General features: G+C 42.0%; 2 protein-coding genes across 10 annotated transcripts in view; both read left to right on the forward strand.

Annotated features, from left to right (window-relative positions):
* Positions 1 to 10,378, forward strand: part of ANKRD12 (ankyrin repeat domain 12) — a 72,116-nt gene extending 61,738 nt beyond the window's left edge. For 4 of the 5 annotated variants that reach the window (XM_075142063.1, XM_075142066.1, XM_075142065.1 and 1 more), the window contains 4 exons: positions 3,956 to 4,054; positions 5,644 to 5,787; positions 8,688 to 8,783; positions 9,101 to 10,378. In XM_075142063.1, the coding sequence (XP_074998164.1) occupies positions 3,956 to 4,054; positions 5,644 to 5,787; positions 8,688 to 8,783; positions 9,101 to 9,286 (525 nt within the window). In that variant the 3' untranslated portion in view covers positions 9,287 to 10,378. Of the gene's footprint in view, positions 1 to 3,955; positions 4,055 to 5,643; positions 5,788 to 7,617; positions 7,770 to 8,687; positions 8,784 to 9,100 lie in introns of all 5 variants that reach the window. The other variant, XR_012672369.1, reaches the window with a different exon arrangement.
* A 264-nt stretch (positions 10,379 to 10,642) lies between these two features.
* Positions 10,643 to 27,986, forward strand: part of TWSG1 (twisted gastrulation BMP signaling modulator 1) — a 28,480-nt gene continuing 11,136 nt past the window's right edge. The window contains exons 1-4 of one of the 5 annotated variants that reach the window (XM_075142072.1): positions 10,643 to 11,180; positions 15,192 to 15,356; positions 23,302 to 23,401; positions 27,702 to 27,968. In XM_075142072.1, the coding sequence (XP_074998173.1) occupies positions 15,234 to 15,356; positions 23,302 to 23,401; positions 27,702 to 27,968 (490 nt within the window). In that variant the 5' untranslated portion in view covers positions 10,643 to 11,180; positions 15,192 to 15,233. Of the gene's footprint in view, positions 11,181 to 12,879; positions 12,983 to 15,067; positions 15,357 to 23,301; positions 23,402 to 27,701; positions 27,969 to 27,986 lie in introns of those variants that run through there. The other 4 variants (XM_075142070.1, XM_075142073.1, XM_075142071.1 and 1 more) reach the window with 4 other exon arrangements.

A 27,986-nucleotide genomic window follows, 5' to 3' on the forward strand; every position in this document is an offset into this window, starting at 1 on the left:
TATTTAGCTCTGACACTCTGGGACTCAGAATAGTTTGTGTTCTCTGCATTGGAATTTTAATGATGCACTATAGTTTATCTGATGAACTTCAAACATCCTGTAGGTGGGAACCAGGAGATGGTATGCTTAAGTTTGATTTTCACAGCCTTGTTTATATACTGTAATTTATGACCCATATCACCTAAGGCTGTAAGGATAGTCACGTATGAATTGTGGCTTTCCTCTCACCAATGCAAATACAAAACATAAGATAGGAGACATCGGGTCAGTTCAAACCAGAAGGAAACAAATCTGAATCTTCTAACAGAGTAAATTTAAATTGTACTTAGCTATGTTGCCTTTCGGATTGCCACATCAGTATGTTCTGTAGGGTTCAGTCATCTTTATCTGTGCTGCCTCCTGAGAAGAGATAGTGACATGATTCATTTCCAGCTTACAGTGGCTATCTAGCAGACATGCTTCTAGTAAAAGGGATTCTGTCCAGTCTCTCTGGCACTGCTGTAGAAACTTAAGTGGCAAAAGCTTATTTTAGTGGTGCTAGCAGAAACTTGCCTCCTAAATGCATGCAATATTATAGCAATAGAGCAGGCCAGTTGTTTTGGGTGGCATGGGCGAGGGGAGATAAATAGGGATGGGTGAAAATAATTGCAGAAATTTTGTGTATGTGTGAATCTGAGTTAGCTTAAGTGTTGCTCTTTTTTGTAATGGGCACAAATGAGGATTGAAGGTTTATAGAGTGCAGAGTTGGTGTTCTTGTTGCAGTTGTTGGGAAGGATGCAAGGCTGGGAAGAAAGTTTCTTAATTGATTTTCCTGTGTTGGAGATGGTGAGGGTATGTCTTGAACCTTAGCTTATTACCGAACAAACCTGTTCTGATGGCTGCCTTCTAGGGAAGCGGAGCGAAGAGGTGAAAGGCTGAGTTCTGGGTAGTTTCTCAGACTGGGATTAGAGAATGCTTGGGAAGGCAGGGCTCCCTAGCTTCCCTCTTTTCTGTATGGAGTCTGGGCCCTTAAGAAACTAGTTCGATAACTTATTCTGGTTATACAAGAAACTGAGGTTACCTTTTCCTTGTGGCATTCGGTTTCATGCTCTGTTCTTGGAAGTCCAACATACGTGTTCATTTTTTCCCTATACACTTTTCATGGTCTCTTTACTAACCATCTCTTTGACTAGAAGATCCAAGAGACTCCTCTGGCTGTTCTTGCCTTGAAACCTTTAACTTCAGTTTGCTTTGAGACCAGAAGGTTTACTTCCTTTGTCCAAATCCAGTGCTGGTTCGCAAGTTGGGAGTTCCAGCAGGTGGTGCGAGCCGACTCTCATCAGTCCTCTTTGCAGACTTGAAGGATGTGAGGCTCTTTCCTCGCGTGTTTCTGAGAAGAGAGGAAAAAATTCATAATTTCATGAACGAATGTAAACACATTCAGTCCTATATTTAGCTTTATGTTTCAGAAGATAGCATAGGACTGACCGGAGTGAAATGTTCATAAGTTTACACAGCGGCAGTAGCGATCTCTGTAAAAACCTGCAGCTGCCGCAGAGGCAGCCTTTCGCGCTGCTGGCGCTTCGTGCTCGCGCAGAATAATGGCTCCGCGGGCATTCGGGGGTCCCGCCTCGGTGGCAAGGCCAGAGTTACCGCCATTGAGGGGTCCTCATCCTTGGGGGCGAGCGGCTGGGTCCCCGGCTCGCCCGCCCGCCCGCAGCGCCAGGGCGCCGCCTGCTGCTCGGGGCGCGTCTCTCCCGGCGGGGCCAGCGGCGCCGGTGCGGAGGCGTGCGGGTTGCCGGGCGGGGTGGAACCGTCACTTTCGTCTTAGGGGTTGGTTAGGAAATGTGTATGTGGCTGATCGGCAAAAGCAGTAATCTAATAAAACAGTTCTGGGATCTGAAAAAGACTTCTAATAAAAGCTGCGGTGCCATAGCAGCTTCACAGAGGTGCCGTTCTCTTACATGTTCAAATAAAAGTCCACACAAGTTCGCTGTCGAGATAATGAAGTCCTTTCCAGTTATTTCCTATGGTGTTGATTCTTATTTCTGTTGCAAAATTAAACGGTCTGTAAATTTAAAGGAATAACATTTTATAATAACATTTGAAATTATTCAGGTGATATGGGTGCTCGCCAGCTCTGAAATTTTTATTTCTGGATAACTTAACTGCATAAACTCAAAGAATATTTACAGACAGATTGTTTGTCTTGCTTCTTATGCTGTGTGCTTCTCTATTAACAAAATTTTTGAGAGGTCTTTTTGGGTTTAGTAAAATTAATTAAATAAAGGCTTGGTGTTACTACAAGCATCTTGTCCGAAAGACTATGGCAGCACGGTTGTACTGTGCCCTGAATGCAAAGTTTCCAGGCAAAATTAGACTGCAGGATATCTCAGGCTGAACTTAAACACCCTGAAATCCATTATGATCGAGACAGATTATTCCAGTAGGTGTTGTGGTTTGGGGTTTTTTGTTGTGTGTGTTTGTTTTTAATACTGATGACTTATACAAAACGGCATATGCCATAAACGTTACTCACTGGTTTGGGAGCCAAACCGTTTTCATTGAGAGAAGTGAAGTGTGTCTTGCTTAGTAGTTTGAAACGTGAAGGAGTTGAATGTCATTTTATACCAAATAATAACTTAAGGAATGAACCGCAATTAGTTATTCAGTATGTTCTTTAATTCCAAAGACATTGGCTAACTTCCAGTTGGGGAAAAAATTGTCCTGAAATAATTTTCCAAGATAACAATAATTGAGTAACTTCTGGTAGACAAATCACTTTGTTACTGGAACGTATAGGGGCATGATTGATACTAGTAAAGCAATGTGTCCATATTTTCATAATGGATTTATTATTTCTTGACAGTTGCAGGATCCATATTATTGAATAGAATTATTTATGTCTATGTGTTTGTGTTAGATACAAGGTAGAGTATGATACCTGTAGATATGTATTTCAGCTGTGGTTTCTGAGCATCAGTGGTAGTAAGCAGTATTTCATTTAGTTTTGATGAGTCTTTCCAAAGCAATATCAATGTTCTTACATCTAGCAGTTGTTAAAAACCATGCTGAACTGTCAGACAGAACTTGCATAGAGAAAAGTAAACTTTGGGTGGAGACTTAAAACTCCCAAGATGTTTATTAATTACTTCTCAAGAAAAATCTGATTTCCGCAGTTGCCGTGAGGGCTCCAGGTGCCTTTTCAGTGTTTGTCATACAGCTCATTCAGGACAGTAATACCGGTTGTTTACTTATAATTGACTAAAAATGCAAAATGTTTAGAGTACAGCCCATCAATAACAGTGTTGATGACTCAAGTCTATTCGATTTTTTTTTTTTTTTTTTAAAGGCATAAGCTTTTAAAAAAACTTATTTGAATAACTGACAGGAGGAAACACTTTTCCAAGCCACTGCCTGGGTTTCTAGTGTACTTTTTGTACTTGCCTGTGTTCTGCATGATTGTAAGATTTGGAATATGGTTGGTTATCTTTTGTGCCATACAAAATGCCAATGACACTGTATAAATATATCAAGTGACTTTTTTTTTAAGCAATATTTTTCTTTTTCTTACTTTGCTCTTGTATTTGGCTAGGCAGTTTTTAACTTCTCAAAATGAACAGCTGTGCTTTAAAGAGTCTTTAAAATTGAAAGCAAGTTGTATTTTTACTATCTTCTAATGTATAGCCCTTTTAAAGAACAGCTATGGCGTGCTGAAAATGGCTGGTTAAAAGCACTAAACAGTTTGAAATGCCATTTCAGTCACGTTTATTAACTTTATGGTAAAGAATCCTTAAAACCTTTTATTGGAAATGGATTGAAGTCACATAATTAGTAGAATGTACAAAATGCTCGTATTTTCCCTAAAAAATACCTTGCTTATGTTTTTTTAAAATAAATGCTCAAATCATACAGGCAATGTTAAACATATGTTAAATACATATTCACTATACTATTTATAAAACTTTTTCCACAGATTACACCACCTCCCTCACTGTCGGACCCACTTAAGGAGCTATTTAAACAACAGGAGGTTGTAAGGATGAAACTACGTTTACAGCACAGTATTGAAAGGGTAAGACTGAAGTAGTTTATTTTTTTTATTTCCCAACTTTAAGCTTTAGGGTTTTTTCTTTTTCAATGGATAGACTATATTTTGCTCAATTTAACAATGCTTTAGAAGTAATCTGCCTTCTACCCAAATTTATGAATTGGAGAAACTTGTAAATACAAAAAAAATGGTTTGGAGAACTATTAGCAGAATACTTAAGTCAGTAAGATAGCAGCTTTTTCCTGTTAATTGCTCTAAGATGTGGCCCACATTTTTCCCAGGGGAGTGGGAAGAAAGCTGCAGACTCTAGTTTTCAAAGCTAATAATGGTTGTAGACTTCAGAAACAAATTGACTGAGTTAAAAGAATTGAAGCAAGAGTAAATTCTGTATTGGTAGAAGACACATGTGGCTCTAAGACTAAAACATTATTTGCAATATTCTGCTTGCAAAAACTGCCTAAAATTATGTTAAAACTACATCTGTAGGTTTCACTAAATTTGAACACAGAAATAGAGAAAATATTCCTGGTTTAAGAGTGTTCGTTATTTTTAGGTTGCCCAAACCTTTTTCCTTGGACACAAGCAGGCCCCCTTTCTCACATAAAATGTATTTTAAGGGTTTCCACACAGTTATACAAGCAGCTGGCTCATTAAAACCTGATGTGGTAGTTTTTTGATTAAGTTGATTTCAGTGTGGCTTAACCAACCAGTTGAGGGAGGGATTTTACTTGAATTCGGTATTTTAGTGTAAAGCTAGGTGTAAAATAACAAGACAAAGTATGTAAACGTGGTTCAAATTCAGTCAAGTTCTGACTGAAAAGAAATTAGTTGTAACCAAAGGAAAGATGCTGCTTTTTCTGTTTTCCAAGCTTTTTATAATCCACCTTCTTTTCTTTTGATAAAAATTAGAGTCGTCATGTTGCAGAGCAGTAAACAGACATATACGTTGTTTTATGTCTTACAAAATTCTGCATATTTTTAGTTATTTTGCTCAGATAGACTGTTCTTCAAATCAAATCCACTTTATCCAACTGTAAGTCAAGTTTGGCCAAGTAAGCTGTATTTTCTTGTCTCAGTTCAGGAAGAATCCTTGTTCAGTTATGGATTTATGGAGTTTCCTGCATGTTGTTTAAAGAAAAAAAAAATTAAAAATTATTTAAATTATCCTGCAAATTATATTTCTGCTTCAGTTTACTTGGCCATTGTGCCTGGCATGACAAGCATGTAACAAAAATCTTAATACAGTCAAGACTCACAAACCTATATCCCAACCCTATGCTCCTCATGCCTTTCATCTTTCACCTTCTTCATTAGCTAGAACTTGCCGCAGTAGCACGAAGTGGAAAATCTGGGCATGATGTTCAGCCGACAGTGGTGGCAGGGGAGAAGGTGTTTTCAGTTGTGTCATTCAGGAAACACTCTGCATCATTAAATTGAAATTTTGGATTTGATTAGATGAACAACCGCTTCTCCCTTCACCAGTCCATTTCTCACACTGTTCAAAAGTGTAAGCCCTAAGAAGAAATGTTTGAATGAATGGATGTTTTTATGAATCAAACTGATTAATTAATTAACCAAATGGATATTTATGTGTTGATATCTTATTCAATTAGGAAAAGCTTATTGTTTCTAACGAACAAGAAGTTCTACGTGTTCATTATCGAGCAGCAAGAACGCTAGCTAATCAAACACTACCATTCAGTGCCTGCACTGTTCTGCTGGATGCTGAGGTTTATAATGTGCCTCTGGATGCTCAGGTAAAGAGATGTATTTCAGAATTTAAAACAAAAAGGTCTTTCTAGCCTGATTCAAAAGGGATGTTTTTAGAGAGTTCTATTCCCATACTGAAATTGTCATTGATTTGTCTGGAATTAGGGTTTTCCACATTATGGATTGTTACTTTGATTAGGCCTCATTTGGGTATACAATAGCAAGAGGATATGGGTATATGTACACTGGTTTTCTGTTTTGTACCACGTGTGGTTTTCTTTCACCTCCAGAAATTATGAGAAGGATAAAAAGAGAACATTACTCTGCTGGGTTTTATGAAATCAAATTTCAATTAGAACATATTTTGGAAGCTTACAAATATAGCTTAAACAACAAAAAAAAATTATCAGAATATACGATCATTTTTGTCACTAGTCCAGAAAATCGGAATGCAGTAGTGTGTGAAGTGATGAGATTGGTCCATGAAATTTGGAAATGTTTTGTGGAGATACTCACATAATACTTTTCTCCTCTCTATACGGCAGTCATTAGAACTATTCCATAAAAAACAGATGACCCACAGTGAATGTTGAATGCTACCAGATGAAATTATTTTTTTCAAATCACCCCAAGCTCCGTATTATTTACATGCGCCATGTTATTTACATGTTCAATGTTGGTATTTAGTTCCTAATTAAAACCTAAAATGAGCAGTATACTTTATAATCTGCTTACCTTTTATGGACTACCACTCAGAGGTATACTGCAGCAGTATCTCTAAGAGAATATAATTTCATGGTGTCGGTATTTTATGAACTGCTAACTAACAAAAATGGAAACAGCATTCAGAACCTGTTTCAATGACTGTGAGGAGCACATAATGCAAGGAAGAAATTTGATGTTACGGATGTAATAAACATGTTGATGCATTGGATGTTGGGCATTTTAAAATGAAACACCTACATTTCTGACAAATGTGGAATTCTACTTTAGTTCTGGAGCCCCTTATAGAATTATTACAGCTTCCAGTGTTTCCTCAGTCAGTTACTACATTTTTAGCCATCTTTAAAGAACTAGAGCTATGCACAATGAGGTGATTCAGCAGGAGATAGCAGTTTTATGGAGACTGTATTGTTCTCCCATTTTAAGCTTTATACCGACAAATTTTTAAATCATTTCCTTAGTAAATCTAACTGATAGGACAAAAATGAGATTTTTCTCTTCTGTTAACAGTCCAAATATCACCATTGTTAGTTCTGAAGTTCAGAATGTCCTTTGCTTTTTTCCTGCCCCAATTTAGAGGCCCTGAGCTTTTTAGAAATTTGAGATACATCCGAGTGATGCATATAACTGCATTTTTATAGTTAACATTTTACAGTTGATTTTAAATAAGCTGATTCTATATTTGAATTCTGTGAAACAAAAGGAATCTTTATTGGGGGGGAAGTTGTTGTGGGGGTTCCCCCCCCTCAAGTATTGCAGCTTTTTTGACCATCTATGTGATAACTATGATAGTAGTAAAATGCCTCTCCTTCCCCCTCACTACCTCAACAGCTTTCTGTTTCAGTCTGTGGTAATTTTTCTTAGAAAATGATAATGTTGCACATAATGTTCAGCAAAGTATTAAATGTATTTTTAATTATAATTGAAATCCATGTTTTAAACTACCAACTTGATGCGTTGATTTACATTTGCTTCATGGGAAGAATGTAGATGCATAAGAAAAAGTTCTCTTGCAATGCATTCTGCCACTTGTTACCCTGCTAGCAACTCTTAGTTTTGTTCTACAATGAAGAAACATTTCTGATGAAATTTTTCTTGTATTTGAGCAAGTAGCTGGGAAAGATTTGTAAGCAAAGATATAGTTTATTTTGCAGGAAAATTATCACCTCGGAACTGTTTCTATGGGATTTCTGAGTCTTTGGAAGCATGCCTTTATGGCTGCACATGTTGGGCAGACCTTGAGAACCGTACTTTGCAGTCACACAGGCGAAACCAAAGATGGGGGAGGAAAAATGCCCCATTTCTGGTGAACAGACTGTTAGCTGGTCACAGCTCACCTAAATGCCTACAGCTCAGGGTTACAAGATCAGTGTTGTTGAGGGCTCTTTCTAAAACCAACCTGTTTGGCTGTCCTTGATACCTGAAATCTCAGCTGTTTTCTAGAGATTCAGTCGTTGCAGGTCTTTTTCCTGTTCTTGCCCATTGCTTCAGTGTACAAATTCCTACAGTGTCTTTTTTTTTTTCCTAAAAAAGTAATAGCAGCTTGTTCTATTTAGTGATTATTACTTAAATGTTAAATTGGTGTAGTCTGGCTTTAGGACTCTGTGGAGTATCTAGTTTCTCACGATGGGCAGATGTGACGTTCCAAATCCTTATTAAATAGTTGTTTTTTTTTTTTTAATAATTATTTCATTGAGCAGGACATTAAGACATGTCTGCTCACTTTTTTTAATCTCCTTTTGGGGATTTTGATGGTTAAAATATTTTTTTATTATTGCTTTTGAATACTTGTGTACCAGTTAAGTCAGGCTGCTTAAGTTTTCCTTTATTAATGTTTCTGTGTTTCCCGAGGGAATATTCATTTAATTTGTTTCTGAATTTTAAAGAGAACAAAGAGATAGCAATTTTGTGGAACGATCTGCCTTGTACTGATTAAGACTTTAAGGCATAAATCTTTAAGCCTCCTACTCTATATTTCAAAAATAGATTACAGTAAATAGCTTGAGAGAACCTGAAAATACCCATTTTTAGTGAGCAGCTGGCTCACAGCGAAAGTGGTGGTCAACATATATGCTCATATATACCTTGATACTTCGACTCAGAGTTTATTTTTTCATCTTAAACGTTGTTTATGAAGGTCCCACAAAGTAGGTTTTATGTTTTAAAGTATGTTTAAGACTGAATCATCAAATAACTTACAGCTTGAATAAAATTTTTTTTGTAGGCTGATGACAGCAAAACATCAGTGAGGGATCGATTTAATGCAAGACAGTTTATGTCGTGGTTACAGGACGTTGATGATAAGTTTGACAAATTAAAGGTACACTTCTTTGTCTTTCCACTTTAAAAGAAAAACCTCTAATGTCACTACGAAGATGAGATGAATAAATAGTAGATTTGTATGCAGTATCGTAGGCTGTTGTAGAGGTTTTAAGGGGAACATATAGGAGGGTCTAGCAGTATAAAAAACTAAATATTTGTTGCTATATAGCTTAATGGAATAATCTGCAAATTTCTAAATACATAGTGGGGAAATTACTTACTACCACCGGAGAGGCTCCTAGATATTTTTCCTATTTTCAAACTTGTTGCAATATTTTTTCAAATATTGAAATAACTTTCTCAATTTTAAAATAGACGTGCCTTTTGATGAGGCAGCAGCATGAAGCAGCGGCTCTAAATGCGGTACAGAGACTGGAGTGGCAGCTTAAACTACAAGAACTTGATCCTGCTACATACAAATCAATCAGCATTTATGAAATTCAGGAGTTTTACGTTCCTCTTGTTGATGTTAATGATGACTTTGAATTGACGCCAATATGACAACTAGCATCTTCTGGCTCACCCTTTCCCTTGGACAACTAGAAATTGAGGTGCAGTGATACACAAAGGTATTTTTCTTTTAAGACAGAGCACTTAATTCTATGGAATACTACCTTTGTCAACAATTCAGGTGTTCCTTCAGAGGAGTGTGGCACGGGCTCTTGTTCAAACACAGAAGATGGATGCTAATTTTAAAGTCAGTTTCACAGTAAATGCCATTATCTGTATTTTAAAATTGCCTATAGCTTTAGAGCTTATTGCTGAAAAAGATGACGAAACATGGTGAGTTAACAGCGCTGGAAGCTGTTAATAACTAAAACAGCCACCAAAAAACAAAAGATACTTAAATCTGCTATAAAGCTTTGTATTACGAAACTTCAGTAACAGTTGAACTCCCACAGAAAAATGATGAAAAAGCCTGTGGAAGAAGATGTCAGACTTGGAGGAAAATAGTCTATTAATCTTATTATATTTTGTAAATTACTGTACAGTTTTCTTTTTGGAAAAAGATGTAATATTGTCTTCATTTTTAAATAATTTATTTTATACATATTGTGCAAATGTAAATAGTCTTGTAATTAATGTTCAAACCTGTATAAAATAGATATTTTAACTGTAAAACTGTTTTTGTCTAATGTTTTATTGGACCAAAGTTGTAGTTTTTATTAAGTGTAGTGTGTTCCTGGTTGGCAGTTCTTTTTTGTATGGCATGTGTTTGATTTAGCTGCTTGTTTCATCACCATAACTGTAAAAGAATTTAAACTGAACTGTATTGCATGCTTCACAGAACTCTAACTTCTTTACTTCAGTAACTGATACCTAAACAATTGTAATATTTACAAAATCATATTTCATATTAGTCTGCTGTTGTAATGCCATACCTATGACTTACTATACTGAAAATATTTTTGTGTAAAACAAAAAACCCTTTTGCTCTTATATGGTGGTCTCGTAATAGAGCCTATTTTTTCCAACAAAATGCCTTTGAATGAAAATTCTTAAATTGTATATTGTCTATTTTAATATTAATCTATGGAAGGATATGTAAATAGTTGTAAATATAATGTTTAATAAATTTTATTGGTCATGTTATTAGTTGGAATTTCTTAATATTGTAACATTTGCTATATCAAATCTTAGCATTCCTGAAATATGTAAGGAAGCTCAATGAAACTAAAAAAATTTCCCGTGTTGTGAAATGTAATGCTTTTTTATTCTTAGCACTGTTAATGAGCAGACAGTTAATTATTAATTAGTAGGAGGTTACAGATATTCATGAAAAAGATTTGTTACACTCTAGTCCATAAATTATTCAAGAATGCTTGGGATCTGATGTCTGTGAAATTACTTGTGAAAGAAATGGGGCTTAAGCAAGAGACCTGGTTACCCAGAAAAGAGATTTAAAGTACTTGGTTTGAACTGATTTTTAATTACGAGGGGAACTACTACAGAGTACTTATTCCTTCTGCTGGTATGAACGCCCAGGGTACCCTTCTTGTGATGGAGAGCAAACGGGCATTGAACAGGAGACTGTGGACAGCAGGCTCCTTCCCACCTGCGCATCACTGCTAGTTCCAACCAAGAATAAAGTAATAGTAACTCAAGCATAGTAAAACCAATTAATATGTAGTTCCTGCCCTGTAACTTTTTTCTTTCCACTTTTAATTTAGGTACCAGTGGAAGGAGAAGTTGTTCCTGCTTTTATATAGGAATATCTTCCTGACATCACTCAGAATTGAAGGTGTACTGAGGAAAATGCAAATGTGATAGTCTTCTGAAAGTAAAATATTCTTCTGAAAGTAGCTATAAAATTTTAAAATAGTACAGATTTCTGTAGTATCTGCTTAAAAAGACAAGGGAAAAAATGGATAAAGCTGCAAGGTGTTAACAACTAGTAAGTGGGTATGAGTTTACTTCCATCAGATACTTAGAGTAATAAAAAGTAACGTACGTACCTGGAAGTGGGAGAACCTAAGACAGACTTTTTGAAGTATGGGATATGAACAATCAAGAGTATTTCATAAAGAACAGAAAAGATAAACTGGGTTGCAGGAGTGTTGGCTGTGGTAGGCGAGAAGCAGGTGACAAAAATACTTGGGATGGAGGAGACTGGACGGATTTATAGCTGGAACTTGGTGCACCATGGCGTTGGGGTGCTGTGGCAGTTCTGTGCCCCGCATGGCAGCAGGCACAGCCCCACAGGTCTTGCAGGGATGGGAAGAGAGGGGGGTTCAAGTGTGTTTGCTGTAACACAAAAAGTTCATCCTCTGGAATTATCAGCAGGAACATTTTTGTGATAATTTAAAAATATTTTGGCAGTAGTCCTATCTTATAAGGAGATCTGAAGACTGATGTTTCTTACAGTTAGCCTGTGTTTTCTTTACAAGGACAGATGATTTCCTAGTATCAGGGTCTGTGAAACAGATTTTTGTTTTTCAATTGCAACTTTGTAAAAATTTAGTTGCTCAAAGAGAGAGGACTGTCCAAATGTGTCAGTCCCTTAGACAATGATTTCCTGGCTTCTCTGATGTGAATCCAGGGTTTGTTCCAGCCGTGCATTTTTTTTCCAAGTTAACTCTATTGGATGATACCCACTTTGCTGTTAAGAACACCCTCGTGTGGGTGCGAGTTGGGTGGGGAGAAGGAGGGATGAGACGAAGTACAGCAGTAGCTGGCTGGGGAGAAGGCCGTATTCCCCTCGCGAGGGGCTAGCTGTCTCCCGGGAAGCCCGAGGGCTGCTCCGGGATTCTGGGTACCTTGCCAGGCTCCTCCTGCGTTTTTCTTCTAGGGACCGAACTCGTTACCTTGGTGCCTTGGGGCTGGGCACGTAGGAGGGCGAACCCCCCAGCCAGCCGTGTCGTTGAGATCCTGAGCGAGGCCGTCCGAAAGCCCGCGGTCCCCTCCTCACCAAAGGCTGCCCCCGCCCTCCCCCGACCCGGCGGCGGCGGGGCTTCCGACCCACCTGCTCGGCGGGGCGCAGCCCCTCCGCCGCCGGCTTTTTCTCGGGACAGCTTCTGCTAATTTACCGCCAGTTCCCCTTCAGCGCTTCAGCAGGCTGCCTCCTGCGGCAAAGCCCGCTGGCTTCCACCGGCGCTCCCCCCCGGTTCCCCTTCTCCTTCCTCACGCCTTGCCCGCAGCCGTCCGGTGCGGAGCTGCTTCCCCAGGCGCCCGCCCCGCCCCGCAGCGGCCACTCGGCGAAACCCCTGCGCCCCGCTCCTCTCTTCCCAGCCCCCCGGGCTGATCTTCCTCCCCGCAAGGCCTCCGCCGTTCCCCCTGCTGGCACTCGGGCGGGAAGGGGGACGTTCAGCCGCCCACCCCGGAAGAAGCGCCCTGCCGCCCCCTCGCAGCCCCCCCAGAGACGGGCTCCCCCGCCTTGCCCCTCCGCGCCCGCCCCGCTAGGCAGGGCCGAACACGAAGCCCCCAGCCGCCGGCTGCTGCCTCCCCCCCGCCCCGCTCCGCGCAGCCGCCGCCCGCCGGGGCGGAGGGTCCCGGGGCGCGCTGCCGGCGGCGGGGGGAGGGTCCTGGCGCCTGACGGTGCCCCGAGGCGGGGCGATGCGAGGCCGCGCCGCCGCCTCCGCGCTGCCTGCGGCCGAGGGGGGAGCAGCGGGCCGAGGCGCGCGGTTGGTGCTGCCGCCGCCTCCGGAGCAGCGAGAGCCGCCGGCGGAGCGGGGGGTGCCCGGCCCGCGGCACCGTCCGGTGAGGCAGCCGCCGGAGGAGCGGGGGGCGCGGAGGGAGAGGTGCGGGCGGCGGAGGCGGGATGGAGCCGGTGGCCGGGGAGGAGGCGGTGGCGGGGCCGCGGCTGCTTCTTTGTGGAAGGAAAGTTTCGGTGCGGCTCGGCGCAGCCGCCCCGCTGCCTGCCTGCCGGCCGGAGGAGGAGGAGGCCGGGCCCCCGCTGCCGGGAGCGGCGGCTTTCGGCGGCGCTCCCCGTGCGGGGCCCCGCCTGCCCCGGGCCGCTTCGGCAGGGGGGTGCGCTCCCTGTCACCGGCCTGCCGGGGCCCTGGCAGTGCCATCTTCGGGGCCGGGGCCTCCCGGCAGGCGGCGAGGAGCCGCGGCGGGGAGGGGGAGCCGAGCGCGGGTTGATCGGCCGGAGGGGTTTCGTGGGTCTTTTCCGCCCCGGGTGTGAGCCCGCCGGTGAGGGAGAGCGATGCTCAGCCGGGGCTGGGGGGAGCCGGTGCCGCCGGGGCGGGCTGCGGGAGCGGAGGGGCGGCGGGCAGGGGTCGTGCTCCGGGGGGACGGGGGAGATGCCGGATAAAAGTCTGGGGAAGCAGCGGTCGGTGAAAGGAAAACGGAGCGGTGGGGGGAGCCCGGGGAAGGGAAGGGGTACGAAGGCGGTCAGCCCGGGGCGCCAGTGCATCCGAGCGGGGTGCTTGTGGAAATGGCATCGCTCCGGCTCTGCTTCTCGGGAGCCTTTTATACAACAGCCCAGCGCGGCCCGCTGTCGAAACGATGCGGTGCGGTGTTAAAACACGCCTGGATCGCCCGTCCAGCCAAGCATCGTGCTTGCCTTGGCTTCTGCCCCTGGCCCACCGGAATGCAGCGCCCGGCGGGTGTGGGTTTGGACCGCTTCTAGTTTAAGGGAAACTTTCTTCGCGGTGGGTAGCGGGGAGAGTAAGCGGTGACCCCCCGCCGAAGGGAGGGCTCCCCTCTTCTCCGTGCGTGTCCCCGGGTGCTGCGGGGGGTCCCTCCCAGTCCTGCGTGGGTGCAGATGGCGGTGCGCCCAACACGGGGAGATTCAGAAGCATTTAATAAGCATTGTAAGAAAGACTAATCTGACACAGGCTTTAAATGTGCAGATCGTGCGTTATTTAACACGTTGGCTTGTTTTTCTACTTTTTTATGGTTGGATATTGCTCATTGAGAGCGTTGGTGTTTTTGGTTCGTAAAGCAGAAAAACATTTCTAGATACCGACAGAAAGAAATGCAGTGCCCCATTAGCATTTTTTTCCCTCTTGTGAGAACAATACAGGCTCACTGTAAGCTTGCCCAAACATGGGCTGCCTTTTATTATATATTGGTACGGTGCCTAGCGCAATAGGGTCCTCTTTCGCCTGGGTTCACATGCGAAGCACAAGTAAGAGCTCCCTGGCACACCGCTAACCCTGCTGTGCTCGTAACAAATACCACCTGCCGAGAAGCTGGCTTCTCGCAAAGGGAGAAAGGTGGAATGCTGTCAACAAACCCGGTTCTGTCTGTTTGAAGTAGCAGATGCTCCTCTCCGGTTGAGAGGCTTGCGTGGCTCTTGAAAATACGTTGTTCAAAGTCTTTGGTGCTTTTTTTTTTTTTAATAAAAAAGAAGTATTTTTTAAAAAAGAAGTTAACAACTTTGTGATTGAATTGAAAGCCTATGGGGCATCTAACTGTCGGTATGAAAACAACCGTCTGTCTACATTAAAGATGACGCGGCAACTTACCTTCCACGTCGTAAAAGGTTGCTGTATAGCTTTGGTCCTAGACACCTAGGCATACCTTTAGCCTGCGGAGATGCTATGTGAAACCTCTCTGTCTGCTTTATGCATTTACAGAATTAGGTCTTCACTGGTGGGTTTTCTCTTCTGAGGTGTTTTTTTATCGTCACTGCTTATAGGGTATCATATTTGATATTGCTAACTTGAGATTGTTCACCTTAAGTTTATTGCCGTTTTAATCCAAAGGTGCAATAGCAGAAAGCTTCAAATAAACAAGTTAGCTGGGGGAGGAGGGGTTGGATTTGTTGTTAAGCACCCCACTTTCCCCCCCACTTTCCCCCCCACTTTCCCCCCCACTTTCCCCCCCACTTTCCCCCCCACTTTCCCCCCACTTTTTTTTTTTTTTTAATTAATCTTTATTGAAGGAGATGCAAGGGGGAAGGGAAGTAGGATTTAACTTGTGTTCCAATAGCCTTTTCAGTTGCTGGTTTTTATTTCAGTGCTGGTTGAAGTACTGTGAAAATTGCTCACCTGCAGGAAACATGAGGTCGCAGTACATCACGGCGCCCACAGTCACTCTCCTCCTGTTCCTGCTGTGGATCCAGTCATCAACAGGCTGCAATAAGGCGCTCTGTGCTAGCGATGTCAGTAAATGCCTGATACAGGTACGAGTCGTGTTTCCTTTATTTGCTTTTAAGCGTTTAAGAAACAGTTCTGAAGCTGTGTCTTGAAAAGATCCAGTGATAAAAATAACCGGTATTTTATGTTAAATAGTGGCTTTTTTTAAAGAAGTTAATTATGGTCTCCTGCACATGTAAATGCAGATTAACAACTGTTTTATAGATAAGTGCATGTGTATATGGGCATGTTTCTTTTTTTAATGGAAACATTTTCAAGTCGAGGATTATGATTGTTGGGTTATTGTTAGAAGCCACTACCAGTCACACTGTTTTCAGTCTCTTTCTTCTTTATTAGTGACATTATGAACAAGCAGCAATTTAAAACAGACATTTTATTAGAAAGGTTTCTGTGGGCAACAATTGTTTGTTTTAAAGATATCTGCAATACCAGCAGTTCAAATGTGCTTACAATGTTCCCATATCTGTCTGAGATGTTACCCTTATCTGTGACCCTTAACTTGCAATCTGTCCACTTTCTTAACTCTCCTGGCCCAGGCAGGGGGTCAGTAGTTGATGCCTGATGCTCTCCATAACATCAGGTTTGTACAATCAATGAAAAGATGCCTAAAAACTCACATGAGAGAACGAGTAGGGACGTAACTTGAATTAGAGTCCGGAGGTGCATTTGGAAAAGCTTTTTGATCAGGAGGGACCTATGGCTGCTAATGGTAATGAGCAATGCGGGCCTACCTTAAAAAAAACCAACAAAACCAAACAAACCCAAAAAACCCCAAACAAAACACTTACAAGCTGAACTTGTAGGGGATGGATGTTAAACTCAAATCCAGCTGCTGCTTTTGACTTGCTGTGTGTAATGTCCACACAGGGAAAGAAACAGACTGAGACAAGGTTGCTGCTCTTACAGCAGGAGTTAAGAGGCGTGGAGTGCAGCAGAACGGAAGCGCCTTTTGTAGCAGAATTGCAAGCAGTTCTGTCATCTACCAAGACTTTACTTACTGATGATGTATTGAGCACGCTTTTTGACTCCATATTGGAAAAAAAGGAGGCATCATGTGGTCAGAATAGAATAGACTAGACTATTTAAGTTGAAGGGACCTACAACGATCATCTAGTCCAACTGCCTGACCAATTCAGGGCTGACCAGAAGTTAAAGCATGTTTTTAAGGGTGTTGTCCAAATGCCTCTTAAACACTGACAGCTGGGGGCATCGACCACCTCTCTAGGAAGCCTCTTCCAGTGTTTGACCACCCACTCGGTAAAGAAATGCTTCCTAATGTCCAGTCTGAACCTCCCCTGTCACAGCTTTGAGCCATTCCCACGCGTCCTGTCACTGGATCCCAGGGAGAAAAGCTCAGCACCTCCCTCTCCATGTCCCCTCCTCAGGAAGCTGTAGAGAGCAATGAGGTCGCCCCTCAGCCTCCTTCTCTCCAAACTAGACAAACCCAGAGTCCTCAGCCGCTCCTCACAGGACATGCTTCCAGCCCTTTCACCAGCTGTGTTGCCCTCCTCTGGACGCATTCAAGGACCTTCACATCCTTCTTAAATTGTGGGGTCAGTTGCAGCTTCTTTAAAAGAAACCATTTCTTACTGCCTCTTTGTAGACTGGAAATGCAAAAGCAGAGAGCACAAATATCATATGCCAGTAATGTACTAGTATGTTTACTGTCAATGTGCGATCACAGTCTGAAAAGTGATGCAGAAGTGGCATGAAGCATTTCCACGTTTACTTCATTCTGTATAAAATTTGTTTGGTTTACAAATAAAAATACTTGCTGGATTCACGAATCCATCCTGTGGAGTGAAGACTGACTGTAGGCTGAACTGTCATCTTTCTGGCTTCTGCACTGCCATTGCTTTAAAAAAAAAATGGCTATTACTTCTCACTCAGCCATGGTCTGTAGAATTGTTAAATATAGGAGCAAGCAAGAGGTTTTTGACTTTCACAAAGTCAATGGCAGTGTTTTTGCTAGTACATTGGGGATTGTGCACTGTGACAAACTGATGTGCTTACAAGTTCGTTCTTTGCGTTTTTTCGTATCACCTCTGGGCTTGAAATCTTTAAAAAGTAAGATGCCAGTTGTGGCACTGGATGTACAAGGCACTTAAATAGCAAACACAGTGGTGCAGATATGTTTATACATATTCAGGAGAAAGCAGTTGGTCCAGATGAATGGGGATGAAGGGAAAAACAGGGAAGATTTATTGTCGTCTTTTCCTCTGCCGCTAAGGGAGTCTAACATCCATAAAAGTACAGACATCTCCTTCCCACTTACCTTTTATCAGACTCAAGCTTGAGACACCCAGCATTTAAACTTTATTTTTACGAGCTAGTCTGAATAGAGTACAGCCCAGGAGAAGCGGAGCTAATGCTACTGGAGTCCTTCCTCGGCTGGGAATGAGATGGCTGAGGTTCAGTGCTGCACGGAGGTCGCTCACACGACTGTGCTTTACTCGGGTTGTGTTGGCATCTCTGTAGCGACACAGCCCTGTGCGTGCGAAGAGACCCCTGTACGGCTTTGCTTGTTGTAGTGTGATCTCTCTTTACTTTGTACAGGTGATGTGAAATCCCTTTCTAAAGCATTTCCCTAAAATCGAAATAGTATGCAATTCTCCGAGACCCTAAAGTAACCCAGGCCATGTGAATTGTGTACAATTACGGGGGAATGCCGCTGTTGATTTTCACTGTCTGGGTGCTGACAGTGAAACAGGCCTGACATACCAGTCAGTATTCATTCTTTATAGAAGAACAGATCAGGTCAGACTAGTCTGATTGTGGATATGAAGACTTCTAAAGCTTTGACTCAAAGCAATTGTCATCTTTCTTCCTGGCTTGCTTTTTTTTTTTTTTTCCCCTCCTTAAAATCTTCAGTGCTGGTGTGGCAGAAGCGCTGCACTGCTATGTAAAGTGCATGTTATTTCTTGGGTAGGTATACAAGTAGAGCATATCCACGTATGTTTTTTTACCCCTCTAAACTCTTCCTTCTGGAGAAATCGGAACTTAAAAATAAATGGCTGTGTTGAGTGAGTTTGCTTGACTATCGCATGACATTTTTCCCTAACCTATTTTTATAACTGTTCTAGTTTGGCAAAATCTGTGGCTTGAAACCAAGATAATGTCACTCGGAGACAACTGGGGGAGCGAACAGAATGTGAATGTTTGTCATCTGCATTTGCGTGCAGAAAGTGAGGCTGCCTGTTTTAGAGACATAATGAGACAAAAGACCTGCTCTCTCAAAAAGCATACAGTTAACATAAATATTTTTGCCAGTGTTGCTAGAAGTCAGTACAGTCATTACTGCCACTCCTTAGGAGCTGCTCTGCTTAAGGGTGGTCCCTACATAAATATTTATTGTGTTAGATCCAGAACAGAGCATGAGATCAACAACTCGCATGCGTTCAGCTTTCCTTTTACATCTTGAGGCTCTAGCTTCATTGGTGCTCTCGTAGTCTACTTATTTTTCTGTAAGCAAAGACCTATTAGAAAATAGCTTCAGGCATCTCTCCACATAAGCTTAGCCTTCGCAAAAAAACTTTGTGGCTTCCTGTAGTTGTTGAAGGAGTTGTGAATAAGACTTGGGAGTGTAGGCAGTGTGGGACCACAAAATTAGTTCCCTTGAAGGCTTTGGATGTAGTGCCTTCCCATGTCTCTGGGATTGGGGCATTGAAGTCAATAACTGACTGTTACCTTGCTTTTCAGGTAGGCCACTGAGCGCTGGTTGCACACGACGTGCATATTGCAGTATTTATTCTAGCACATCTGTTGTTGACTTGGAAGCGTGGGTTGTTTTGATGTTTCCATGTGTGGAGGAGATGAGAAGGCCAGTTACGCTCACTGGGCGGAGTGGAGGCGTATATTGTGTCCTTGCAACATGGAGGAAAGCCTTGCAAGCAGAAGCCTCTAGGATGGGATGTTCCCACCATTGTTCATAGCAAACGGGTTTGAGGCGAGTCCCAGGCTGGCTCCTGTGGTGCAGAGCTACCTGCAGTCGTCAGGCTTGGGTGGTACGTCCGTGTTGTGCTGGAAGCTGAGCTTTGCTGTCTCGTCTGCAACAGCTCTTTAAACTACTGCTGTATGTAGGAAACAAACGGCATGGATTTCAGATCGTTCTAAAGAGAGGTGGTTTTCCGGAGAATACAGAGTTTTCTCTCCCGAACACTACATGCCTGCAGTCACCTTGGCTGGTGCAGTATCGTTCCAATTAAAATCTCTCTTCATCTTTGTCTTCACCTCCTGTTAATCTTGTGTACAAACTTGTCAGCTTGAAAGGATTTCCAAGACTTTTTAGCCCTGTGGTATGAAAAAAGCACCACTCCTTAACTTCAGGGCTTAGGCATCTAAAAATTACTTATAGTGTGTATGTTGTAGCTGAAGTACGTAACGCAGTTGGGTTAACAAAACAGTTCTGGCTGGTTTGCTTCCAGGAGATTTGCTGTTATTAAACTCTTCTAGGAAAAAACATTAGCTCTTTTTCTTTCACTCCCCCTTCCAGTTTGCAAAGATGTTGCCAATGCCTTCAGGTCCTGTTTCTCTCTGCACCGAGAAAATAGTCTCTGTCATCTCAAGAAAGCTTTGAAAAAATGCAGATGTTAAATACCTTGTAAAAATCTTTATTTGCTCTCTGGAGCACAAGTATCTTTATTGTACAAACATGCCTGCTTCCTATTTAATGCTGTAATTTTAGACTGAGAGGCTTATTTCTTGCCTAGCAAAATACATTCTCCGATGCACCTTCAGTAGTTCGGCTTGGGAAGTTGCCAAGTTGACTTATGAGTAATATTTTCTTCCACTGACGCCTCACCACCCCCAGCTATCAACAAGGAGCGTTTCTCATTCTGCCTCGCTTCACCCACGTCTCATGTAAGCATTCTTTTAAAAAGATGTATCCTGTATAAGTATCCAATGCAGATGAGTCAGGCAGAAGGACTCGAGTGGTTAAGGAAACCATGTACGTGCAAACACATATATGGAAAAACATACAGTTATTGCCCTGAAGAGACAGCCGAACTCTGAGAAAGAAGAGAGGAGCTGGAGAAGACTGTGCAGAAGACTAATTAGTTTGCTCTTTCTTCCCTCCTCCCCCTCCAGGTTAAAAAAAAAAAAAAGGTTAAAAATAGAAAATAAAATAAAAAATTACACTGCTCATAAGCCCTTCCTATAAAAATAAAGTTGTTAAAATACTGGTAGGTATAGCGATGCTATCTCAAGCTAGTGCTTACACATATCGAAGCTAAGCAGAATTTTTTTTATTACGTTGCAAATGTGTAATTTAAGATTACATTTAATTCAGTGAGAATACTCCTTAGACTCACACAGTATGCACGTCGTGTGCAACCAGGGCTCCGTGGCCTACCTGAAAAGCAAGGTAACTCAATCTATAAAACTGAAACAAATTTAGTGAATTTTCTGTCTTTGATTCATACCTTACATTTAATAATTTACGGAGCATCGCCTCCTCCCATATACTGGCTTGTTGATGTTGCAATGTCTTTAATAAGTATAAAGTTGTTTGCCCAGTTTTACTGTTGAAGAACAAATATATAAGATATTTTTAATGCTAATATGTATTAATATTGTTCTCTGGCCAAGGTAACAGTATTTTACTCATGGTTGTTTTTAAAGTTGTTTTATTCAGGCTTTTTATTCTCAAGGCTGAGACAATCTGTTTATCAAATGGTAAGATAAATATTTTAGAAATGCGTCATTCATTCACATAAGTCATCTTTCTAAGTTTGTGGTGTCTCCTCTTGTGGAAAAAATTGTATATTTTATTAATGAGCCTGTTTTTCATCTTTCACTTGGAAACAGCATAGCAATGGGTGACATTAATAAACTCTGCGGATGAAAAAGTAAAAAATCTTGGTAGTTTTCCACTCTGTAAATAAAAATTCAAGACTTACTAAGGCTGCATATTGCAAAAATGCATGTGGAGCAGGAGTTCACGCTTGATCACTCAGCAGGGCAAACAGTTCACATTAAACCGTGCAGACGACAGCATTTCTCAGTATTACGTAGAACATGCGGTAGTTTGTGGATTTTGTTTCTTTGCTAGCTTCAAGAAGAGTTGTGATCTGGGGTGAAATGAATGGAAAAATAAGAGATCAATGCATTTATGCTGCATTAATGCATTGTAGCATGTCTGCAGCAGGTCTGGGGGTTTGTTCGGTTTCTGTCTCCCGGCACGGGGAGCCCTGCAGCTTCATTTGCTGTATTCTCCAGCCCTGTGCCCAGTCGGACCTCACGCTGGCCTCGCCCTCTGAAGTGCACTCTTCGGTCTTCTGTGGGCCCGCGTGAGTTGGTGCGAGAGAGGGGCGATCCCTCTGCAGCTCAACAGGCTGCGGACAGTTGCGGTTGCCAGTGTTGCAGAATAAAGAGAGAACGTATGCGATCGGGTGCATCTCTGCGCCTTGCCTTGGCTAGCAAATGCACTCCTGATATTTGGTGTAAAAATGCCTCTTTTCTTCCCTATCTGATGCTTCTTAACAACAGCAGGCAAAGAATTACTTAGAAAGTGGAATTTTGCCCCCGTCAGCTTCTTCCCAAGGTGCTACAAAAAGAGGTGATGTTTGTGTAAGCCTGTGAGGAGTGGTGTCCCTGACCCAGCTGCGGTTACCTAGGGTGGCGACTCCAGGTTAGGAGAATTTCATGCCAAACCATCTTCTCGCCCTTCCTTCCTGTCCGTGTGCGTCTCCCGACCACGCTGTGGTGTGTCCCTCCCCTGCCTCTGGAAAATGGGATCAAAGAGCGGGGATGGATGTCATCATCTCCCTGGTCCAGTGCGTAGCAGAGATTTGCCGATGGCTCTTCCAGTAAAGCTGGGGGTGGGAAGGATTCCGTGGTCAGTGTTTCCAGTAACGGGATTTTATTTTCTCACCAGTTGTGCGTAACGTGATAGTTAGAGAGACGTCATCAAAACCAAATTCTTAGACAGGACAACCAAATGTGACTTCTTGACTGTCTACGTTTTGCACTACGGCGTAATTCGAGCCCATATATTATCATCATGTAGCCACCAACTTTCGGCTGAACTGGACTTACTAGTATGGATTTGACCTAGAGGGAAGGAGACCACCTCGTTCTTAGATTTCCTTCATCCATGTAGGCTATTTCCATACTTTGAGGTCCACAACTGTAGTGTGTTCAGCAGGACTGCTAAACCAGCGCCTTCAGGTTTAGGTAACATGAAGAGAAAGGTTTGTCTTCTTGCTTCCATGCCTTTTCTGTTTTTCTAGCTTAATAATGGTTAAAGAAAAATGCATACCATTTCACTTTCTAGAGGCTCCAGAAGTGTAGGAATTATCCCAAGGTGTCGACTGGCGGGGGAGGAGAGAGAGGGTTGTTTTCGTAATAGCAAATATGAATCAGCTGGACCTGGGGAAGAAAATAATCTGGTCACTAATATTGGAAATGGAGAGCAATGTGTAAGAAGCATTCAGAGATGCACAAAATCCTGTGGTCAGATGACTTAACCAAATAAGTTCCTCTTAGAATCCACGAATAGGTGTGATGGTAGACATCGTGTATCTTCTTGAGTATGCACATGCTGGTTATAGTAACTTCCTTTTTTAACTAAATTATAACGTATGCACACTATTTATATGTAAAGAAACATCCTTCTTTGAATTTCCTGTTGTGATGGGAAAAACATTCAAAGAACTTGTAGATTCAGGCATACATAGAAGTGCACACACCTTTCCCGTGAATAGGATTTTTTTTCTTTTTTAAACGTTGACTTCAGATTTGTTTTTAGAATTTCACCTTTTAAAAAAAAGTTGGAAAAGACCCTTTTGTAAACTAAGATCAGTTCTTTGGCTTCTTTGGCTGGAACTATTCTACCGTTTACTCATTGTATTAGTATACTAAGCTTTTGTAATGCCGTAATTTGAGTTGCGGCTTGAGGAGGATTGCTGTGCCATGTTAGCATTTTACATCTGGGGTTGGTGTGGTGTAACGAGTTTCTGTTGTTTTCAGGAACTGTGTCAGTGCCGCCCTGGGGAAGGGAACTGTTCCTGCTGCAAGGAGTGCATGCTCTGCCTGGGCACACTTTGGGATGAGTGCTGTGACTGTGTTGGTAAGTTTGCATTTGTTTGGGATTTTCTTCTTTTTTTAAATGGCTTCCTCCTGCCACATGCTGAGCTCACAGTCTTATAATAGAAGAAAAACATTGGGACAGAATCTGTGCTTTAAACATCTTACAGCTCATTCTGTGGGTACTGAATAAATTACTGTGGAGAACCAAACATTTGAAGGCTGTATCTGCTCTATGGAGTGGGGGGTGGCAGTAGTCCAGATTTTGCTTGGTTAATGTCATTGTAACTGACTCTTAATTTTGTCTCTAAAATATAAACTCCTTTTTGAATTGTCATCTTGAGGAAACTACGCAGCACCTGCTTCATGGGGTTGGATGCTGTATCGAGATTTCTAACTGTAAAGTGGATTGACAGAGACCGCACAGGGACAACTTTAGGTTTGAGTTCCCTTGTGAATCCTTGGGACTAGTAGTAAATGTGCATGGCCCAACATTTTCATCGTTCTTTCATTTGCAAAAAGAGCTCTTTGTGGAGGGTAAGAAAGAGGCATACAAGTTCTTACTGTACGATTAGATGACAGTCTTAACAAGAACGGCATTAGTACTAACAGGTAGCGTTCAGAGTTTCCAGATCTCTGCAAGTGAATTCTGCGCCTACTTCAGGAGGATATATTCTAGTTCCGTCTCTTGTTTTAAATGTATTGAAAGCTTCACCCTCCTGTGGCTGCTGTAAGTCTCCCTCTGCTGCCATTCAAAATCCGCCTGGCTTCCATGAAAGGGATGCGTCTTGAGTGTTGTACCTGCTCTCAACTTCTCTGGCTGGCTGGGTCTTCTCTGAATTCATGAAGATTACTAGCTTCAAAATGCTCCTTTTCAGTGCAGTCCATTGCTTTTCCTGTTCCATCATGATGTGGATATGCTTTCTGACATCCTGCTTTTTGCATGGTTCTGGCTGGCTTAGCTTTGCTTTACTGTCTTTCAGTAAGCAGTGGAGTGGCATGGTCCTGCGCATGTGTGATTCTTCCCAATGGCATAAAGTATTTTCAGCCCCTGCACCTGTGGAGGATATACATTTAGAAATAGGCCTTAGAGTTTGTTTTTCCTATTTGATCTGAAATCTTTTAGTGGGCTCCTTGAAAAGTGAAATATATATATCTCTCCCCTTTTTTGCCCATCCCCTTTGCCCTTCCAATGTCTTCTTGATTTCTGTAATGCAATACTGAAGTGGGTTGTTGTCATAGGGGTGGGGAATAGGATAGTAGGTTATTTCCCTAGTTCAGAACCGAAATCTGCTGTAGAAAGCAAGGCTCAGTGTCCCGATCTCCTCTAGGGAGAGGAAGAACCTACCTCTTGGGATTGTGAAGAAAAAGAGCTGAGTCCACATGCAGTTTTTTTTCTAAATCTGCAGATTACTCACTGTTCTGCTGCTCTTTCCCATAGTGTTATCCAGGAGAGAAGTTAACAAGGTTTTAGGTTCAGTTTCCCAGTACTGAGTAGACTTAAAACATCTCCCGATGGTTCTGCGGGTGCCTTAGAACCTTGTTGGTTCTATGGTATGGTCCTATTCTTCTCAGTGTAGGGTCATCCTTGCTGTAGCCTTATTCAAATGAGGAAACAGCAGTGCATGCCATACCCAGCTTCCTGCTGATACTTGAGCTGATATTTAAGTCTCTTTATAAGCTGATCGCGTCTAATGTAAAAGCAGATAGGTTGTCATGTCTCTCAGGTCATTTCTGCTCTGAGGTCAGAAATTACCTCCTACCTTCCAGCATTCATTTTACTTCTGGTCAATTGTTGTCCTGTGTTTCGTGTGGATCTTCTCTCCCTTCTCTGACAGGGACAAAGACACTAGAGGAGGGAGAAAAACAACAGGTTCCTCTCTCCTCTGTTTTTCTAAGCTTTGTGGGTTAAGCTCTTCTAGTCCCTCATGTAAAGGCTTGTCTGCTTCCATCATTTCAATAGCCCATTTCTGCATGTTCTCATCCAAGAAAGATGGATTTAGCCAACTCTGTGGGCTGGCTAAAATCTCCATGAGAGAACTGTGATGCTGGAAGGGAACTTGGATTTTCCGTAACAGTATGTAGTAAGAGATGGGTAAGAGGAGGGGACAAAAGAAGGAAAAATACTTAAATTGAGAGGATTATTGTATGGCTTGTTACAGTTGAATACATTTGTGTTTCTTTCAGTTGCAGGAGACCTAGCTCTAGCATAATGGCATAGTTACATTTTAAATTCTGGTTATCAAATTTTGTCTTAAATCATTGGCTTCCAAAGCAGTAATGTATACATGTTTGTTCCTTACCAGTTGCTCTTAAGTTAAGCTTTTTTATTTTTGCTTTAACCAAAGCTACTGTATTATAATAACTATTATAAAATTATAATTATTATAATTAAAATACTTTTAAAAAGTAGTAAGAGGGAAGGATCTTTGTGGAATGAGCAATTACTCATTAAACTATAAGCAATGGTTTCTTGGTACCATCTTAAGATTTTCATACTGGATTGATATTTTCCTACTGGATTGGTATGCACACATGCTGTCCACATTCTGCAATAATTTGGTAAACAATCTTGATGTTATTTTTTTCCTGTGTGTCCTTCTTATCGGTGAAATTTATTTTCTGAATTCAGCCTATCAGAGGGGGCCTCTAGAAAGGCTCGCTGGTTTTCATTTCACAGCATTAATAGAATGACATCAATTAAAGCGTACGTCTCTTGATGTATCTGTATGAAACTCTTACCTGGTTTGATATCTTCCTAATTAAATTTTAGGTGGGCATCCTTTATTACAATTGTATGGTGAATATTCCAAGTGCTTACTAAAAGGTGATAATGCAGTGATAGAAATTTTTTATTAAAGCCGTGAGTCCAGGAACGTCTGTGACTCCTCTCTAGTTGAGAGGAGGAGGAAGTTTGCGTAAGTGGAATTATTTTTTAGTGTGACCTGATGTTGTTTGGAGGAGAGGCTTTTCCCCCTGCCCCGCACCTAATACTTGGCTCACCTTTTTTATAGGAGCAGACTATCTTGTGTTGTTTCTATTATTAAACGCTGGTAATGCTAACCACTTGCTTAAGATTTGCCAGATCTCATGCTAATCGTCATGGATGAACTTCACTCTGTTTTGTTCATTATGGAAATCCATCTACTTGGATTGAAAAGATTGTGGTTTTGTAGAAGGCTCTAGTTAAACACGATTTCTGAAGCTGGAGTCTTAATGTATCTGCAGGGCAGGAGATGCTTCTCTGGTTGTGTGGGGCAGGTAGACTTTGAACATTTATGTCCCATATCGCTTTGATACTTTAAGGACTGGTGTGCTTTGCAGCTGTAGCTGTCTAAAACTGTGTCTGTGAAACTACCCAAAATGATATCCAGATGTACGTGAGGAAAATGGATTTGTCTGTCTCTTGCCAGGTGACTTCTAATAGTGTTTTATGGCTTCTGAGTTTAAATATCTACGCAGATACAACTTTTCTTTTTAATCTTGGTTGTTTCAGTGTTTGGATTAAATCAAGATACCTTTCAGTTTCATGGCTAGTAATAAATGTTAGTGTTTAAATGGTTAATGAAAAACTGGCACCTGCATTGCACATCACAAAAACATTTTGTAGGAAGTAGCAAAGAGAAAAAAGATTACAAGGTTTCCAAAAAGATACCACAAAAGATGTTGAAAAATAAGGAAGAGGTAACCTGGAAATAAGCATTTTGCCTGTAGTGACCCCTCCAACTAAGTAGCAAAACGAGGTTCATCTCAGCTGTCTCTAAGCAGGTAGAGTAATTCAGACTCTTGCTCCCTCCTGATAGTGATCTTTGCATCTCTGGCAGATGACTAAAAAGATCTAATGCACTGCTGCAGCGGATGAGATCGGATACTTGAATTGTGATCAAAAGTTTCATGTACCTCAGGACTTATCAAGATACTATCTTCGTTCAGTCGCAAGCTTTCATTCCAGATTAGTGCTAGTATCGATTGTACTGTGCTTTGTCTCTTTTCCCAGGGGAAACAAACCTTTTGTTGAACTCTTCATAGTCTAAACTGTAATGCTAGCATAAAAAGGGAAGCGAAGTGCTGTTTAGATGAGGTTTTTCTTTCCACTTGGATCTCACAAGCCACAGGTGTGTTTTCTGGAAGTCTGCAGAGATCTGAAACCTGCTGTTATGGAAAGCTTGTCCTGCTGTATTTGGTGACACTTCTGCTGTTGAGCTAAGAGTGGGATATATATGAAAGGGCTTTGTTCTGCTTAGCAAAAAAAAAAAAACCACCAATTTTAATTTTCTAAATATTCCCACCTGTTTCAAGGAGAAGAGTTTAGGGAGTTTCATTACTGTTTCATTCCTTTGCAGGTATGTGCAATCCTCGCAATTACAGTGACACCCCTCCAACATCCAAGAGCACTGTCGAGGAGTTGCATGAACCAATTCCTTCCCTTTTCCGGGCGCTGACAGAAGGGGATACTCAGCTGAACTGGAATATCGTTTCCTTCCCTGTGGCAGAAGAACTGTCACACCATGAGAACCTCGTTTCCTTTTTAGAAACAGTGAACCAGCCACAGCATCAGAACATCTCTGTTCCAAGCAACAACGTCCACGCACCTTACTCTAGTGACAAAGGTAATGAGTATAGTGTCT

Source organism: Calonectris borealis, chromosome 2 (assembly GCF_964195595.1).
Source record: "Calonectris borealis chromosome 2, bCalBor7.hap1.2, whole genome shotgun sequence".
Lineage (NCBI taxonomy): Eukaryota > Metazoa > Chordata > Aves > Procellariiformes > Procellariidae > Calonectris > Calonectris borealis.